Source organism: Lissotriton vulgaris, chromosome 10 (assembly GCF_964263255.1).
Source record: "Lissotriton vulgaris chromosome 10, aLisVul1.2, whole genome shotgun sequence".
Lineage (NCBI taxonomy): Eukaryota > Metazoa > Chordata > Amphibia > Caudata > Salamandridae > Lissotriton > Lissotriton vulgaris.
The window spans coordinates 509,965,968-509,986,864 of record NC_141698.1 but is presented as its reverse complement, the minus strand read 5'-3'; the positions used below and the strand labels follow the sequence as shown (position 1 = coordinate 509,986,864).

Genomic DNA, 20,897 nt, shown 5'->3' with positions numbered 1-20,897 from the left:
CTCACAGACCCACTCTGAGACTCATGCACTCAAAGATCCATTCACAGACTCATGCACTCATTCCAAGACCCACTCAGAGACAAAGTACTCACTCACACAGACCCACTCACAGACTCACATATCCACTCACTGACTCACTCAGACACTTACACACCCATTCAACAACCCTCTCAGGCACTCATGCACCCACTCACAGATCTGCTCAGAGACTCATGCACCCACTTGCAGACCCATTCAGAGACTCACGCACCCACTGACAAACCCACTCAGATGCTCAGGCACCCACATGCGACCACTCATAGACCAACCCTGAGACTCACGCACCCATTCACTGACTTACTCAGACATTCACAGACCCACTGACAGATCTCCTCAGAATCTCTCACATCCACTATCAGACCTTTTGGGACCCTCACACACTCACTGTCAAAGATTAGTGGTTACAGTTAGGAAATAAAATTTAAAAATCTTTAGAAATTCACTTTAAAAAACACAAAGGTTACAGGAACGTCATAGTTAGGAAACATCATATAAAAAGTAGAAATTTACTGAACATACCAAAGGTTATAGGCACGGTATAGTTAGGCTCAGATTTCACTCATCCAAAGACAGTGAAATTCAGAAGTTGTAGTTAGCTGAACAAACTATAACGTATGCCGCTGCAATGCATTGCTGATGACCTCACATATTACATCACTCATTTCATGATCATGTGACATCACTGATAGCATCACTGATGAGATCTCAAATGATATCACTGATGACATCATCCATACAAGCACTCAAACACCTACTAACACCCCTAAACAACCTCTCATACACCCACTCACACCACCACTCACATACCCATTCACCTACTCATACAAGTACTCAGACAACGACTCATTCATCCATAAAACCACTCACACACCCACTCTTTCACTCAAACAGCTACTCATACAACCAGTCACTGACCCATACAGCCACTCACACTGTCACACACTCACCCATACAGCTACTCACGCAGCCACTCACACACCCACTCTGTCACCCGAACAGCATCTTAACACAGCCACTCACTCACCAATACAAGCTCTCAGACACTCCCTCATACACCCACACGATCACTTACAAACCCATTCACACATCCATACAAGCAATCACCAGCCACGGCCGGTAGTAGGTGTAACTGCAGGGCGGTGACGTAGGGAGGGGAGGGGCAGGGTGGGGGGTTGTAAGGTATGGATTACGGACTTTAACAGGTAAGTAAACATATAAATAAATAAAATGAATTTCGTTGTGTGCACTGCATCACCAAATGCGATGCAGTGTGCGCAACTAAATTTGCTTTATTTATTTATATATTTACCTACCTGTTAAAGTCCGTAATCCATACATTACAACCCCCCACCCTGCCCCTCCCCCTCCCTACGTCACCGCCCTGCAGTTACACCTACTACGGGCCGTGGCTGGCAATCACACACCTGTTTACTCACCCATACATCCATTCAAACAGACCTGTACTCTACAATACAGCCACTCTCACCAATACATTTAAGCAAACAGCCACTCACACACCCATACCACCACTTACACAGCCAGTCACTCACTCATACACCCATTCAGTCACCCACTCACAAACTGTCTTGTTGTCCTGACAAGTGCACCCACTTGCCAGGCCTTATCCATCCCTTTTTATGCACATCAGACAACCGTATGGTAGATCCAGGGTACCCCCCTGGGCAGGGTTCAGTGTATGTGAAAGGTAGGACATGTACTGAGTTGTGTACCATGTCATGACAGTGAAATACTCTCCATTTCGTTTTTCAATGTTGAAATGCCATCTTGCCCATAGGGCCGAATTGGGAAGGCTGTGTAATGTGTTTCCAGCCTATCTTCCCATAGTCTTAAGATAGAGAGGTGATGTTTAGTAATGCCTGAACTCACAATTTAATAACACATCTTTTTGTGAAGGTGGTTTTTGCATTGTGTGTTTAGAAACCACACGTTTAGAAGTGGCTGTTTTTTTGTGTTCTAACATTTCTGTGTGTCTCTGCCTGGTTGTGGATTGACTGTCAGGATTTGAATGTGATAGGATCTGGGGGATGTCTTGACCCAGGGGAGGAGGTGAGACAGCAACAGGCTGACCTGCATCTGGAGTGTAGGGGGGAGGAGTAGCCCCTGGAGGTGAAGAGGCCTGGGCTGCCACTATAAAACAATGGCTCCATCTCCTGCTGAGTGTTTAAGGATCCGGACCCCCACTATCAAAGGAAGAAGGTATTACTGCCAGGGAGACACCCTGAACAGGTTTGGACATGGGTTAGTGCCCCCCTGAACACAGAGACTGCAAATACATTTAGGGGTATAACTATGAGAGCTGAACTCTCTGGATTTTGGACTGATAAAGACTGAAAAGGATTGAACCTACTTTGTGGTCAAGAGGAACCTCTGCCAAGGAAGAAACAGCTGAAGAGACTGAAGGAAAGGACTGACCCTTGCTGTGTGTTCTGGGGCTGGTCTGCAGTTTGCTGATTTAACCAAGGAGAGGCTAAGGGACTTTGCTGTGTGCTGTGTCCCTCTGCTTGAAAAGACTTTGCTGTGTGCTGTGTCCTGAAGAAACTTGTCCCCAAGGGTCCGAGGAGAGCTGGCTCCCTGTTGTGGAAACTCTGGAACATAAAGGTTTCCAGAGGTGTCTGAGTGATGCTGTGTGCGTGTGCTTCGTGAAGCCTGAGACCTTCATGAGGATTGTCCTGTGATTGTGTGCACCCGGTGTCCAAGTAAGTCTCAGTGACGCTGTGTGCATGTGCTTAGTGCAGCCTGCGACCTTCGTGAGGACTGCCCTGTGATCGTGTGCACCCGGAGTCCAAGTGAGTCTCAGCGACGCTGTGTGCATGCACTTGGTGCAGCCTGAGACCTTTGTGAGGATTGTCCTGTGATTGTGTACACCCGGAGCTCAAGTGAAACTCTGCAGCGCTGTGTGCATGTGCTTCGTGCAGCCTGAGACCTATGTGAGGATTGCCCTATGATCGTGGGCACCCGAAGCTTAAGTGAGTCTCAGTGACGCAGTGTGCGTGTGCTTTGTGCAGCCTGAGACCTTCGTGAGGATTGTCCTGTGATCGTGTGCACCTGGAGTCTAAGTGAGTCTCAGCAACGCTGTGAGCGTGGGTTTCGTACAGCCTGAGACCTTCATGGGGACTGCCCTATGATTGTGTGCACCCGGAGTCCAAGTGAGTCTCAGCAACGCTGTGTGCATGTGCTTCGTGCAGCCTGAGACCTTCGTGAGGATTGTCCTGTGATCGTGTGCATCCGGAGTCCAAGTGAGCCTCAGTGACGCTGTGTGTATGTGCTTCGTGCAGCCTGAGACCTTCATGAGGATTGCCCTGTGATTGTGTACACCCGAAGCTCAAGTGAATCTCAGCGACGCTGTGTACGTGTGCTTCGTGCAGCCTGAGACCTTCGTGAGGATTGCCTTGTGATCGTGGGCACCTGGAGCTTAAGTGAGTCTCAGCAACGCTGTGTGCATGCGCCCTGTTTCCGCCTGAGACCTTCGCCATTACCATCGCCCCGGACCTGCATCCCCAGAGGAGCTGTGCCACCGGTTCGAGCCTGTCTTTGCCAAGGAGGGACCTTGAACCATCCCCGTCAGGAGGGGGCGGTGTTCCACTGCCCAAGATCAACAAAGTTGCATCGGAGTCCTAAGTCGCAAGGAGAGGAGAGTGAGATTGCACCCCCCAGGTAATGCTCACGGAGCGTGTGTGTGTCGCTCCTGGGCCGGGGTGTGGGCTAAGAGAGGAACGTCTCAACCTTTCCTCACTTTGTAGCGCTAGCCTCTGCTGAAGTCTGTATTGCGGCCCGTACTTGCCGAGGAGTGGCAGTATCAGGGCCGGAGTGTGGAGCTACTCTTTGTTTTACACCATACCCGTGTTGGGGGCATATTTTGGCAGTAGCTGACCATGAGTCAGCAGGAGTGGCATAGAGACCGTCCAGAGCACCGTGATTGGTGCCGGAGTACATTATTTTGGTATTACGAACTGCTTGATTGCTGCATTACATATGACACCATTTTGGTATTAAGAACTGCCTGATTGTTGCATTACGCATAGCATTATATTTGCATAACGAACTACTTGATTGTTGCATTATGCATTGCATTATTTTTGCATAACGAACTACCTGATTGTTGTACTACGCATTGCATTATTTTTGCATAACAGACTGCCAGATTGTTGCATTATGCATTGCATTATTTTTGCATAACGAACTGCATTATTTTCACATTACGAAGTGCCATGTATCTTGCATTACGAACTGCATAGCATTGCATCAGGACTGCATTGGATGAACTAGAACGGCTCATTAATATTTTAAGGACCTACAAGGGCTTGCTGGCTTAATAACTGGCCAGGTGAAATATTACAAATACGCACATGTTGGATTTTTATTGTGTGGTCTCATCGTATATCTTTTTATATAATCATATACTTGTTTTTTTATGAAACTCGTGTGGAGTCCATTTGTGTTGTCATCATTGGGTTGCTGAGAGTGGATTTGCAAATACTTTACACATTTGCCTTGGAGAGAAGCTTAGCTGCTCGTGCCAAGCTACCGAGGAGGTGAGCAGGGGCTATCTGAGAAGGTGTCCTTCCTTTCCCTGACTTAGAAGCAAGGGTCCCTATTTGGCCTAAGGAACCTACCTGAGCCAACTATAGAACCCCAGTTCTAACACCCTCTCACACACTGATACACACAGTCACACATCCACTCACATTATCAATGTTGAAAAATGGAGTCACTCATTAGTAGTACAGAAAGTATTTTAACTTTTGTTGTACCTTGATATATTTACTTAACACTCATAAACATTTAGAAAATACTCATACTCACTGGATGATGTGATCAGTGATGTCATTTGAGATGTCATCCGTGATGCCATCAGTGACATCACTGACTATGTCATGAGAGATGTAATATGTGAGGTCATAAGCAGTACATTGTGTTATGATCTCCAAAATAACCCTTTATAGACTCTTCTCTCCTCTACCCCTCCATTGACTCATCCCAAACGTCATTTTACTATTATGATCTATCAGATTACCATCTTGGTAAATTGCAATATCCTTATAATATGTGGTACAGGACACTTTATCCATTATATTGCTAAATGTAGAAAGTCCTATTAAAGACGTTTTTCAACTTAAGAATGTACAATTGGCCAATACTTCTTGTTAATGTTATACAGAGGCAGGAAGTGGCATCTATTTTTATATATGATGTGACCTTCATGACCAACATTGTCTCTCAGTTCATAAAGTGATTTGGTAATGCTCCATATTTGCAAGAGCATTACCTGAAAGTCATTTCACAAACAGTGCCCCACTTAAAGATACACACATTATCTTATGGCAAACAATTCTAGTTCAACAGACATGGCAACAAAATGCAAAGGGCCTGATTCACACTTTTGTGTAAGTTTACTCTTGTTTTGGTATTCACAAACAACAAGATTATAGTAAGTTTACAACTGCAGACACTCAGCTGTCAAGATGAAGAATTCTGCATATTAAAAGGTAGGCCAGGCCATAAAGTAAGTGTATGACTATGGAGATTATATGAAATAACACAATAAACCAACAATTTTGTGATGTGTATAGATGCTCCGTCAAACCTAGTAAACTTATTGCTTCATCTCTTACCTTAGACTATTTTTCATGGGGCTCTGTTTCATCTTATTCTTAGGTTATGAAGCCCTAATGTGGAATGCAGTGCTAAGTAAATGTATTAAATAAATAAATACACTGATTAGCAACAATTTACACCTTCAAGACGTTATCAACTATTTACAGCATCCAACTACGCTATGAAAGAGAAACACTGCATCATGAGGTCAAAGTAATTGTGGGAGGTTAATGAGATGTGTAATTGGCACATATTTTTAAGAGTTCATCTGTGACAGCAATAAAAACGGTATAGCAGAACGTTATAAAGTATACACACTCCTAGGAAAAAGCCAGGTTGGATCCTATTTAATTTTGGGGTAATTCATTAATTTATGTGTTTATTGAGACCAAAATGTCCAGATAAAGTATTGAGAAACCTGACAACATGATCAAATGCTGACTTATATTCAGTACAACTACAGTATAGGGGAGGTTTTTTAGACTTGCATAACCAAATTCACCAGTCATGGTTAACTGGTCACGATAAGCAGGACAACACATTTTAACACGGGCCAATTCTACTAGAGAAGATTACGTGGCATTGGCTACACGTTTGCCACGGGGGCTCAACACTGATAGTAACAGGATTCAAAATGGACGCCCATCATCCAGGCTATGATAAAAGCATTTTAATTGCCTAGATCGTTCATGGATTAAATGTTAGCTTCAGAATCACAAGTCGGTAGGACAAAGGGGTTCACGTTAAATACTGCTGCTATATTAAGTTTTGTTAAAAGCCCCCATGTAGCTTAATGTTATTCACACTTTTGAAGACTAATTTTAAGCCAAACCTGTCAATTGTTTATGTTTTCTTACTTTCTCAGTCACAGGTATCCTCTAGCTTCCCATTTTGGCTTCTCTTATTAATGGTGCTATGAAGCTGCCCTGTGGCGCTAAGTAAACCTCTAGAATAAATAAGTTCTCTTTTCAGCTAACTCCGCCGTTTCTAGAAGTCTCTGAATACCCATGTGACTCTATTTAAGGGTAATGGTCCAAAAAGAAAAGAACATCCCCTTCTATTGATAACAAGGATGCCCCTTGTTGATCCAGGATGGTCAGATCTAAGACTGATTTACCAGCTATCCACAAAAAATATAGGGCCTCATTTATGAGAAATGACGCATCGCTACGTGAAAGCAGCGATGCGTCACTTCTCAGTGCGCACTCCTTGCGACATTCCTGATGCGTCATATTCAATGTATGACGCATCATGTCGCAAGGAGTTACAGATACGTCAGTATTTCTGACGTATCTGTAAGCGCAAAAGTGACGCATTGCTGGAGTGTGTCACAAAAGTGACGCAACTCCAGCAATGCGTCCTTTCACATGGGGCAAGCCCCATGTGAAAGGGCCTGCGTCAGTCTTACGCCTGCTGTGAGGCAGATGCAGGATTTTGACGCAACGGTGTCCTAAAAGTGACGCAGTGAAATCTCATAGATTTCACTGCGTCACTTCTACGACCCTTCCTTGCGTCAATACGCCCCTCTTGCATACATTATACCTGGCGCAGGTATAATGTGGCGCAGGGGTTTACAAAGTGACGCATCTACCGAGATGCGTCACTTTGTAAATATGACGCAACAAGGCGCATTTTTTACGCCACTGGTGCGTCACAAAAAGTGACGCACCAGCGGCGTAAAAGTGACGCAAGGGCTCATAAATGAGGCCCATATTTCCACTCTCCATGCAATTGAACTAAATCGATATCATTTAAGCCGGCAGGGGTTAAGCTGAAAACCTGGCGTGGATTCGGCAGTCATGGACCTATGGTGTTTCCTCTTTGCAGGTATCTATTGATTGTGAAAACAAGTATTCCCTTCAAGTTACAATGGCGCTCCTTCTCCTTCCCTGCTCTCGCTCTGGCAGTGTCCAGAGCCTTATTCCATCCAGCAGTGATTCATCAGCATGCTGATTCTGAGAGACAGATGCCACAAAGGCTCATCTCTGTGGGGAAGACACGCCGGCAGCCCCCAGCTTCTTCTTTCTCTCTGGGCATTGCCGCGTTTCTAAGAGGATTTCTGTAAAAACGACAGCACTCATTTTATGGTCGCAGTAATGTCTTGTTTAGGACTAGCCTCAACATGAGGTAGGAGCTGAAAACGTCACCAGTAGACCTTTACAAACTATCATGAAGCGAAAATGATAGGATGTAATTAGACGAAAGGCTTTTGCTCTTCCGGTTCATGGTTCAGATCCACGAAGACTTGACTCTTAGAGTAAGTTCCCAACCCAGGGACTAACCTCGCACACCTGCGAAGAGCTAGGATGCCCTCATGGGTGATGAGGCGCTATACAAATACATATAACATAAGTTAACATTGTGCATGCCCAAAATCAGCTTTAAATTCGATTGTTCCAAATGTTAGAAAGGAGACATTGCCTGAGGTTTGATTTGTAGGGTAGCAGAAAGTACCTGGGCTGGGGGTTCAAGCTTAGCAGTTGTACCTGTCTAGTTTGCTGTCTTATTTTTCAAACTGCCTTCAAGATACCTGCACTAACAGTATAATATTACTTACATCAACCGATAAATAAAATCTGTAGGAAATGGGCTACTCGGCACGTCAATTCCTTTTGAAGGTCCAGTGAAGATAATCATATCAAGCCATAGTATATTATCCAGACAGAAGCGTAATCAAGGTATGGGACTTCTATAAGGTGAAACTTAGGACATCGTCTAGTGATAATTGGCAAATTGCTGACATAAGACACTCAAATAGCTTTTTTTCTGTGCATCGGGAATGCTGCATGCTGCGGAAAACTTACACATTTACTACGTTAAAGTGTGTGGATTCATTTGTTATTTGATATGATTGCATGGGCATGAGTGCTTTTTTATTTTAAAAAACAATCTACCATGCGCCTCTGTTCCACTTAAAGCTTTTGAGTGAATATGATGGAAGCGGAAACTGTTAACTTTCAACTATTAAAGTTGGAAACATGTCACAGAAGTTACACTGTAAAAGTAAGTTAAAATGTCTGTGACTATTCTGGATTCTTGTGTTGGGGGGTGTTACAAACTGTGTTGGGTGTACCGAACTATTTAATGAAAAAGAAGTTTCTCAGAACGGTCTGAATTTCGTTTTGTTTGTACAGGTGACAGGAGAAGAAACCGACCTGAAAGACGTCAACTGTCCGATATTAATCAGAAACAATGCCCACAACCTTCGTTCTCTGTTATTTCAGTGCTGCTGATTGGAGAGCTGCTTTCATAGGGACAAACGAAGCGCGGGCTTACCTTTTCCCACTCCCTGTCCATGTTCAGCACGATGACCACCAGTTTCGGATTTGCCTGATATCCGTCTTCTGTGAAGGACAAATCTTTCCCTTCCCACGTCACGTTGATCATAAATCTGCAAGAGAAATGTTCAGAGAATGCATCAGCGAGGACCCCGGTAGGTGGTGAACAGAAAGAAATGTGCACGCGGCAGCTAAGGGATACAAAGAGAGCCGCCTGCAGGTGGGTGTTTCTATATATTATCTTGGTTTAGTCAGGCAACTCATGACGCACTTACAAATGACAATGTTGCTTCAGTTCTCCTTTCGATAGCTTCTCCTGCCCGCGCTTTTCCTTGAAAGACCCACGCGGTTGGGGGACATGGGGGAGGACAGGCGGAAGTGTTTGACAGTTGAAAGTAATTGTATTTATATTTATAGTATTATACAGCCCGAATTAGGCGGGAAAGGCGCCTGTCTGAGCGCTGGATTGGAGAATCATGACATGATATATTTTGCATAAAAGATTAAAAGAATCACCTGAAAGATCCATGGGTTCTGTACATCAGAAGTCATGAAAAATACTACAAATAAAATAGAAAGTGTTTTGGTCTCAAATCTGATAGATTTATGGGGGTGTATAAACAGCACAATGATCTTGTGCCATAGTAGTCATAAGAAAGGGAGGGGGGTCAGTTTGGAGTACATCACCTGGTATTACCGATAGCATGGGTATCAATAATTCTAGGATGTGGCATTATAGCAGGTCATGAATAATCCCCAACACACCAACTATGAAATGAGAAATACATCTGAATGTTTGACATGATGACTTAGGGGCATATTATCAAGACAGGCGATAAAATATTTGCCGCTTTAGCGGCAGGAAACTGCCGATAAAGTGGCGGTAATGGGCTTGATAATATGCTCGATGATATTCCAATTGAAGCTCAGGTTGGATGTCCTTCACATCTAACATGGGCTTCAATTGGAATTCCATAGAGCATATTATCAAGCCCATTATCGTCGTTTTGGCGGCCATTTTCTGCCGCTAAAGCGGCGATAATTTTATCGCCTATCTTGATAATATGCCCCTTAGTCCCTAAAGTAATTGGTGGTAATACTGCATGCTGCATTATCACGGGCCTTAGGATTTCGATTTGAGTGAAAACCTCTGTGTATGTCCAAATCGGTAAAAAAAGCCCACTCATCTAGTGGTCCGAAGTGTACCCAACAAAGGCCATATAAACAAGCTTCCAGTATCCCAGCCAGTTCCGGAATTTTATCGTGCAACATGAATTGAGAAATGAGGAGGGAATGAGAAAGTGGTTCAAGCATGGGTGCCTTCAGCTGGCAACCAGTGAGAGATGTTATGGAATGGTGGAATTCTGCCAGCAAACATTAGGGGAACTGGTGGTAGTGATGGATGGAAGGAAGGAGAGAAAGTTAGAAAGAGCAGGGTATTAGAGGTGTGTATTAATATGGACAAGGTTAGAAAATCGGGCCATTCATAAGGTGAAAAAGAATTGCATAGTTTATGGCTGATAATGTATGTCATGTCATAGTTCCTGCAAAACAAAGCAAGGAGTCGTGTGAAGGAGAAGGGTACATGTCACAGCCGTATCATAAGATGCTGTCAGATATGCAAGCGGCGGTAATGTTTCGATGAAGGGGAAATTTACAGAGGACTGGTACTCCTTGCGTAAACAATATGACACAGACTGATTAGATAAAAAAGTACAACTACTGACTCTCCTAAAATGTCAAATCACGATTGAAGGTGAAAGGGTGCAGATTATCTAAAGCTGTGAATCAGGATACACTGGAATACAAGATGGAAGTCCCCTTACTAGAGCATTGGAATGGTGAGCGCTCCATTATTGACACTGGACTGCTCTGAGCTTCTAATGGCTGGTAGAAGACAGGAGAGCAACATTCCAATGTTCTTTTAATTTCACAGCTGTTGCTGAGAACAAAGGCCTTTCGGGAGTGGTGATCAAGAGCCATTTCTTGCATTTGAGAAGAGTAACAGAAATGGAATAGAAAAAATGTGATATGATTCTGGGTAAAAATTAAACATAGAATACAAAATGTGGCTTTTGCCTGTGAAGCCAGCAAGGCTCTGAGGTCGACATGCTTGAGTGGAGCTCTGGTGCTTCTTCCCTTCTGGGCCTGGCGATGGCAGTTACTGCCAAAAGTCTGGGCATTGAAAGTGGGATATTGCAGTGCTCAGGATAATCCAAGTTTGACCTGCCCTAGACTGTGGATGGCCCACAAATCAAAGGAGTTGGCTGTCACCACCCGAGCCTATTTAGTGAACAATGATCAGAACCACTTATCACTGAACATTGCATAGGCAGCCTCCGAGAATCGGTGTATCGTGGAAAGTGTTGGTTCTCGATCCATGAATGAGGCTGAGGATCGGAGAGGGGCCCAGCTATGAAATCAGACCCTTTTTTACTTCCCCCCCTTAGCTGTCCCAAGGTGGCAAAAAAAAGTGCTGAGATTATTTGGCAAGGTAGGGGAGAAGTTGGAGTAATGATTTGGGGATCAATTTACCGCTCCCCCTTCAGGACTGTGATTGAGATTCATTTCATTATGTATTTGAGAAGTCAGAAACCGGTGTCTGGAATTCACTAGGTGAATTTGTCTAAATTCAGACTTCACAACAAGTTTGTACCGTGTTTTTCAGTCTTGCTATGCCTTCAAAGAATAAACAATTAATGCTAAGAGGGGAAACAGTCTTTTTTTTACACTTTGTTCAGCCTCTGCAATGGGCTGTTCTGAAGCTACTGTGAGTGATGTAGATTCCTGTTTTGCCACTCCAACTCAGAGCAAATATCTCTTCTTCAATATCATGTAGTAGATAAAGGCCACAAATTACATTTTTAATAGAGGAGGCATTGGAAGATATAAATGAGAAAGTGACAAAGTTTCACAAGAACGGACAGAAAATGTAAAACTTGGAAAGACAGTGATGACGAAGGGCGATTGCCATGGATTCCTTTGAGGATTTTCATAACTGTGCAATCACCTCTACACTTAAGTTGGAGTGGGAGGTCGAGCACCTCAATAATATTTCCAGGGCATGCTAAAGTTAGAATGGGAGTGGTGCCACCCCTGTCCGAGGTAAAAAAAACTGAGGGCTCTTATATCTCAATTTTTCAGCTAGCAACTTTGATAGTATTCCAATAGAATAATTTGGAGGTATCCTAGGTGATTATACGCTGAGCCAGAGGTTTGCCAGTGGGTATAGAGGGTGCTGGGACTGTGTTTGATGAGTCGGGTGAACTGTCTGAGAGAGACACTGTAGCAAAGGATGCAGCCAGATCAAAAGCTTGATATTCAGGGGGCATAACATTTTAATATCATCTGATTTCATCAAATGTGTAGATGAATTGGAAGTTACTATGAAGGAAATTTTTGTCATCACTTTGAGCCACTGATATGGTCCCTGGCCAAGTTTTGACTTTCCCACAAGGGAAGTCATTTTAACGTTCCTCACTTGAGTGTACCTTAAGATGTTTTGAAAACTAGAACACTAGAGCAAGGTTCCATTGACCTGAAGGGTTTCTGATGCTTGATCTGTAGGTGAGGTTAGGTGTTTGTGCAGTGTGATATATATTGTGAGATGTAATGTAGGATAGCTCCTTTTGTATTGCTGCTCACAACGTTTTGCTGCCAAAAGCATAGCTTTTAAAAAGGTAGAGGTAAAAAAGTAGAGCTAGACAAGTTATTGAAAGGTATCTTTGGGAAAAATCTACCTGAGTATGTGGCCTGCACTCGGACGGCCGGTGTGTTTTGGGGGTATGGGTGGGTGACACTCCGGCTAATCGTGTTTCCTGAGACACTTCCAGAAGTGGTGGCGTGGCGAGTGAGTGTGTTACCAGTGGGAGTCCATGTGTGACGCACTTAGCCAGAAGGGTTGTTAAACGATAAATACCTGAAGATAGTAGCTGTTAAGCCAATAGTCTCAGAGGGAGGAATGTGCGTGTGGAAGTGAGGGAAACATGGACAAAGATGCTAGCAATGTAAGGCAAAGCTTTAGAAAACTAATTTACACACAAGGCAAAAAAGGTATATCAGTTAAATATTCAAGTCCATAACTGAGGTGTGGTGCTAGATGTGTGTGGGTGCCCATACATGAACAGCAAGATATACCTGCATATCAGCATGTAGGTGCATTTACAGAGCTGTGTATGGGTCTTGGGTTTAGTACCAGAATATCACAGTCAGAATACTGTGTAACATAAATATTGTAAACTCAATATTGTTTACATAAATATCTCACTATTGGATTTAACAGCTGAATATCAACGCCCAAAATCTCCTCAAATGATATTTAGGACACAGTATTTATGTCAGACAATATTTCAAACTATGATATGCTGATGTGCAAAAAGTGCCTTGGAACTGAAAGAGAAGGGAGGGATAGACACCAGGATTCTGATGCACTTGAATAGCGTGTACAGGGGGCAGTATTCAGGAGCGGCCCGTGCAGGTAAGAGCCATGGGGCGTGGTGAGGCCGGATTGGAGGGGATTTGACAGATGACAATGAAGGAAATTTAAATAAATAAATATTTGTCCCCTGTCGACGTCTGTGGAAATTACCCCCCCTCCCCGACCCCACCGCCCATACATGCATTGGCCTCTGCTGTCAGTATTTGAATAGTTAGTAGTACTGTGGATAAGGAATTGGATAAGGAATTGGATTTCTACGAGTGCTGGGGGTGCTTCTCAGTACTGGGGCTTGAAGGTAAGGTTTAGACGCATTGGCACAACTGTTTGGTGGTTTCAGTACTAGAATATCAGAGTGTGCTGCAGGAAAGGCTAGAATAATAATATTATCAGGTCCTTTAGTCAACAATATAGGAACACATCTCACACAATTCTTCTTAAGGTCCAAAGAGTCAATGGAATAAGACCAGGCTGTTAATTTCCTTGGAGATCTCAGGTGTAGGAATGAAAGATTAATTAACACAACATGTATTCCTGCTCCAGGAAAGCCTTGACTTTGACTCACGTTAACCCTTTGAATTTCAGAACTGAATAAGGTCTTCAAAGTGAACATATCCTGCCTGATCACTAAGAAATCCCCACCACACAGAGGAAACGGACATGATCCAGTGTGAAAAATGACACTGCAGCGTGAAGTTGGTGTATTACCACATTTCATATTTATGGCTTGTTCAGAATTGTTTTATGGAGTCAAATATTTTCAGGTGTCATATATTGAGTACTGCTACAGGCTACTCCTCTCTATAACCTGCTAAATGATCTCTTTTTCTATGAGCTCACCATCACATTATTCTGTCTACTTTGTGTGGCCCTTTTATATAGCTATAAAACTGGTTGTAACAGCAGCGCCATTATTTTATTGACATCATCATAATTCTAATCCCAATGGTCTCTTCATCTCTGCCTCTATGTTCTTCCCTGCTGCTCTGAAGGAGGATCGTTAACCTGAGTATTTTAAAGGATTGCTCCTAAGGGTATTGGCAGCCACGGCATAAAGTAGTCGTCTTCGTGTCTCCCTTTAATCATGACCCTAGCGGCTATGCTTTTCAATACCTATGCTGTCCTCATTGCCATCTCTTTAGGATGTATTTTATATTTAAAAAAGCATTCATTGTAGCATAGGAAAATGCTGCATATTGCCAAAATCAGAATGCAATAAATACCGAACAAAATGTCTTGGGGCATATTTACTAACCCATATCGCTGCAGGAATGTCACTTTTACCGACGTTCCTGTGGCAACACCTTCCTGCACATAAACAATCATTCCCGCAACGCAAGCACCCTTGCACTGAGTTGCAAGGGTGCCAGCGTTAGCGCTAGGCACCTGATTTTAGCGTAAGCACAGGGAGAAACGCTGGGGTGAGCCATATTATTGTAAGTAAGGCACCATCCCTGTGTTTCTAAAGTGACGAAGCACAGACTGTTTTGGAGCTATCCCGTGCTCCCCCTCTTGCTTCAGAATAGGCCCCTTCATTTTCCATTATTAAGTTCACTTACACCACTGCAATGGTAGCTTACATTTGTGACATGCTCTTGTGGAGTTCTTGTGATTCTAAAGTGCTACTTGATGGTATGGTGAGGGATGCATTCAAGTATCAAGCTTATCAAATTCTTACTCACCTCTAGTGGACATTTACATCATGGCAACACTTTATGACAAATTACATTTCCACTACGCCATTTGGCTCTGAATTTCTGTAGGGACGATACATTCTATGCATGCCATGGTGGCCCATGATGTTAAGTCAAGTAGGGACTTGCAGCATTGCATTGGTCACTATATGAGATGAAATGATTTGATAGATCTCGTTACCCACATGCCCTTGCGCAATGATGAATTCCAGTGCACTACTGTACTGGGATAAGGTTACGTCCTCAGTTCGATTTTAGGGGCAGTGACTATTATTTTGATTGTGGTGAATCCAGAGGAAAATCTGTGCACATAATGTTACTACCATGCTATCCCAGTAGTGGAGAAAATTCCACAGGTAGATTTTCTATGAATGTAACACTTCATCTAGAAATCAGAATAATTTCTGTTAACAACAAAATCCGAACCAGGCTTGTAGATCATACATACTACCAACATAATTAAAGAGTATGGCAAATCTCTGGTATTCCCATTATGTATGGAACCACATTCCCCAGCAGCATTTGCTGTTCTGGCCTCAGCAACATAAATGAAAGGGTTACTCTTGAGTTAGTGCTAGTACTCAGCAGGAACAACAGTGGGGTAACATGCCTTTATTCTGTCTCACAATCTGGGAATATACTTGATAATCAGTTGTTACATTTTTGACAAACACATCCTTGTGACAATACCTTTGTCAATAAAACAACATCATTTTTCACACCGCTTTTTCTATATCATTGACGGCAAATGGACTTGATCCTAAGAATATGCACCATTTTGCAATCAAATAACAAAATGGATTTAGCTTGTGAGGATGTTCAAACCGGTTACTGGGGTGATAATTTCGCCGCAGTACGGGGTTTCTATTATGTCGGTGGGGCTGCGTCGGCCCACAAACATGCGCAGCACTACCAAGGAAGTGCTTGCGACGGCCGTTGGCCGACGGCAGAAGGAAAGAGTTAAGAATAAAGCAAACTACATAAGAATGCAAAGACACAAATCACCATTGCTCCACCTGTTCATAGTTGAGAAAACTTTTTAGACATCCATAATATTCTTGGTAATATATAATGACGCTTGATGAATTTACAATGTGTGGTCTTGCTTCAGCACTATTAAGAGAATGTGAATGAGAACTGAGAGGTTTGAGTTGTCGCATACTTGTTGCACGAAACGTTTGTGTTATGGACGAGCTCCTTGACTCACTGAATGGCTTAATCCAGATAGTCTTTGAAGCTATCCACAATGGCTATGAGGTAAATGTATACATAAAACATCTTAGTTGAGATTATTCGCATAATAGATGGTCATTCGGAAGCCAAATTTATTATTTTATTATTTGGTAAATTGACTAGCTCAGCTCTCATTTTTACCACTCATAAGCATTTTTTTGGTCTAAATGCCATGACTAGTGGGATTATAGGACACTGAAACTCTTATTAAACTTTCTTTAGTGGTCCGTTCAGAAATATTTCCTTCTAAGGCCCCATCGCTGACAACCAGTTCATTTCATCCCAGTACAAAATTATTCCCATGCTACTGGTACCAATCCATTTTTTTAAGGCTATTACAAGCACTTAGTGCTGGATCCTTTCTTCAAAACAAATACATGTGAGCAGTTTGTTACCCTACCACATTTAGTCTTAATTTCGAGGCGAAGTTGGGAAGGATGTAAGTCAGGCTGCAACTTTTTCTTTATTGGGAACATTGTACCGCCTTTTTAGCACTTGACTGTCTCAGGCAGATTGAGTGGTGCTGATAGCTATGGCGATGTTATAAAAATAACATACATTTCTACACTGGTGGTTGGTACTCTCAGTTAATTCACACAGAATTTACAGTGAGTGAGATCAGTCGCGCCCGGTGGAGGTAAGAGCAGTGGGGGCCGCCGTGGCAGAGGTGTCAGCTGGCAGCGAGTGAAAATATAATTTCAAAAAAAGATAAACACTACCTTGCGCTTGCCGCATCGCCAAGTTGGCGATGTGGTGAGTGCAAGGTAAGTGGTTTTCTTTAATTTAATTTACTGTGTCGTTGTAGGTCGACACCCCCCCCCCAACCTGCCCCCCAGCTCTTACCTGCACCGGGCATGGCTGAGTGAGGTTAAGAGTGGTGAGACTAACAGTACTGATGAAAAAATTGGGTACTCAAAATTAGGGGTGGGTGGAACTCGCAGAGTTTCACTCCATGGGATTCTGTGGAGTTGCCAAAACCTCCATGAGATTCAGTAGAGTTCCCCCATCTGTGGAATTTGGTACATGGAGCTGCTCGTGCTGATTTTTAGTGCCGGGAGCTTGTCCCATACTGTACAATCAGTGGGAAAGGCACCAAGTGGCTCATCAGAGGGTCCTGCTTCTGTATGCCAATCAGGTAGATTTTCAAATTGAGCTGCAGCTTTCTCAACATGAGCGGCAGCTTTCTCAACGCGAGTGGTAGCGACCTGCCACAACCACCAGTGTTGAGAAATCTCCCTGGGAGGTGAACTAGCCCTCAATTTTCTCACTCACACTTGCCAACTGAATGAAAAAATTCTGCCACATTGCGATTGGTGGAGTTTTCCTGGAACTTCGCATGCCAAGTGGAGTGCAAAGTGGGCAAAACTTTGTGAACTCCGCCAGAGGAGCAGAGTTTACCTCCTACCCCTAGTCAAAATCAAAATAAAAAAAATCCAAAGTGACTACACACATTTTTCTTGATGGTTTCCAAAGAGAAAGAAAATGTAATCTCAAACTTTATTAATTGTTTGTAGCACTGGGTACCAGACCAACAAACACTGAGATCCTCATGTTTGGCGGAACAGACCAGACCAGAATCCTACATCCTTTGAATAGGTAGACAGCCTGGACGGCCCACAATCTGACTCCACTAAAGGCAATAAAACTTTAGAGTTCTTTTCAATGTTGGCATCTTTTTCGACCCAAACAACCCTGTGCTTAAGGGACTAAATTTGCAACTATCCCACTTCTGAAAAATCTTGCCCTTAACTCTAAGCACCACATTGGGTGGACTTGAAGGATCCTTGGTAATGGTAATGGCATTGCTGGATACGATAATGTGGTATGTATTGAACATAAACAAAATAGAAAAATGCAATAAATGCAAAATTAGGAAGCTAGTCTTTGTCTACACCTTGGAATGCAGAGCCATAAAAAGCTTGCACTGAAAATACCACACTGGCTGATGGTAAATAAGAGAATGATGTTTAGAGTTCAACATATGGTACATAAAACAGACAGGAATAAAAGCTCTGGATACACACAAATCTTGCTTATGCCCCCCACCCCAGTATACGCTAACCAGAAACCACAAATCTTTGGCCAGCTTTATTGCATTGGATCACTCAACAAACCTTCAAAAGAAAACAATATAGAGTCAGATCCTTACATTCCGGTGTCCAAAGCTGTGGAATGTCTGATACTGACCTTCAGGGAAAAACAAACTTTCTGTACTTAAGAAAAAAAAACTGATATCTCTACAGGTGCATTTGACTAGGCTGTGATAGGTGCCATGCCCTATGTGTAACGGTCCTTCTACATCACAAACATGGATTTTCAATTGAAAGTATGCAGCAATCTGAAGCATCTGTGAGAAGACAACCAGATTCATATACAATTTCCAAATAATTCCACCCTCAACTGTTTTTCTACTCATTCATTCACTGCTATTAAATGGTTGATTTTCCTGGTGTATTGCCAGTAGACATGCATTGCTCTTTTAAACAAAATGAGAACCTGAATCAATCTCTGGGATTCAGCCTTTACCTTTTATTCTGTCTGCATGTCACCAAATCGGACAACGGCCACCTCTGCCAGTCGTCCTCCTCAAGATTGCCGAAGACTGTTATCGCATCACCCCTTAATCTCCTTTGCCTCAGGTGGAACATGCTGAGCAGGGCAATCTATCACTGTAGGTGTTATCAGCCAAACCACTTAACAGTTCAGTAGCCTGGTGCTGTACTTTTTCAATCTCATCAGTACGTCCCCGTGCCGTGGACGGTGGAATTGGACACGGTGCTGTGAGAGGTGCCTTAGCCAGGGGAGGAATCGCTGCCTGTGACGCATTTCCCATTTTGCTCTCAATGCACCACAGCCTTGTGTTTGCTTTCTTGATTGCTGCAGCACATTGCCTTTCATGCTTCAGCCTGGTTTTTATTGGACCTCTCTGCCTCTTTACCCATACTTCACTTTCAAATACCATGCTACCTAGTGTAAAAGAGTTCCTATTATTCACCCACAAATCCAGTATAGTCTTTTACTTGTGGTAAGTGGATAGGGGTGCCAACTAAAATGGGCCCACCACTGGTTGGATATTGAAAGACAGCCATAAGTAGGTTGGAACTGCACTCCAAATCCCTGAGCTGTCACTTCACCTTCTGCATATGTTACAGCCAAGCTCATGCTTCAATGTAATTCACTCAACCTTTCAGCTGTAGAGTTCGCCTTTGTTTCCTGATTGAAGTGTATTATTTATTTTAATTTAACAATTTTCTAAAGGACAAATGCACCTAAGCGGCATTAACTCACTTTACAGAGAGCAATAACGAAATAGACAATTTCAGAATTGTAATAAACAAGTAGGGTGTACTTCTCACCTGTGTTTTTTTTTTATTACAACAGCTTTGCAAGCTGTTATAGTGAATTTTATATAATGAAAACATTAAATTACCAGCCATGCCATCCACACACAAAGAACAGTATTGAGAGTCTTACGCAACTAGGATTGCAGAATAAAACTGGAGCATGTTATGACTCTGACTCAAACCAGTGGGTTTGTAACATCTCTTACAGAAGCTGGCCTCCTTTGAAATGCATGCACTGTGCACTAGAGTGATTGAAGATTGAAAATACAGGTCATTCACATTTGTGGGACTATGTACTACCCACATTAAAGAGGTAAATAAATGCAAAGGAGATGTTCCCATCTTTAACATGAGTACGTAATGTTGTGTAGGCACAGTAAAACACACTTTCAAGACTCATAACAGACAAGATGGGTGCGTGTTAGGGTAAACTCACACAACACATAGCTAGAAATCAGCACCTTTAGATTTGCTCCTATGAACGGTGGAGAGTTCATTTTTTTGGAAAATCACAAACATGTTACATTTTCCCCGGTATCTCATCTCACCAAGGTAGAATTTTACATATCTGCCCTGTAAAAATGTAGCACAATGTGCGGTCTACGCAAGGAAAAAACTGCCACAGAGATAGCCCTTCCACTAAACCTCCTCCAAGTCTCGAGGTTGTCGATTTCTTTATCACCCTGGAAAGGGAGTCTCCCCAGTCCTGTCAAGAAGTAAATATCCAGCGTGGGAAGTGTAAAGTCAGAATTTTTTTACGGCCAAAAACTCACAAGTTTGTGAGCGTTCACAAACATTCAACACAAACCAAGCCTTGATCTGCGTACCCCGCCCCCCCCCCGCCCCATCATTGCAAGATGCTATTTCCTTTGCACGCATTGTGAAGAAGTCTGTAGTAATAACAGCATTTACGCATGTCCTGAATTCTTTAGTGAGGTTCTGAAAAGTGTATAATGGGAGTCATTTTTTGCAATAAATTGTATGTTTATATTAAAATCCTCTGTGAGTTGGGCCCCTGGTAAAGATAATATGTGTGCCTTTGGTACCATGTCATTGTGCAAGGGCAGTGTCTCCTTCAATTACTCAGGGATGCTCTTTACCTAGGCGACCGAATCCTGGCATTTTTTGCTACTGGACCTTTGCTACACATGTTTTTTTAAAAAATAACCTCCACTTGTACACAAATCGGACATGTGCATGAACTTCTTGCACTTGGGATAATCTCTTATGTAACATTTTGTAAGTATTATTTAAGAGT

The 20,897-nt window shown here is 42.9% G+C and overlaps 1 protein-coding gene across 1 annotated transcript in view; it reads right to left on the bottom strand.

The window, feature by feature from the left end:
- Window positions 1–20,897, bottom strand: part of GRIN2A (glutamate ionotropic receptor NMDA type subunit 2A) — a 1,504,071-nt gene that overhangs the window by 618,181 nt on the left and 864,993 nt on the right. Inside the window, exon 4 of the mRNA XM_086941364.1 lies at window positions 8,932–9,046. Within this exon, the coding sequence (XP_086797490.1) occupies window positions 8,932–9,046 (115 nt within the window). The remainder of the gene's footprint in view (window positions 1–8,931; window positions 9,047–20,897) is intronic.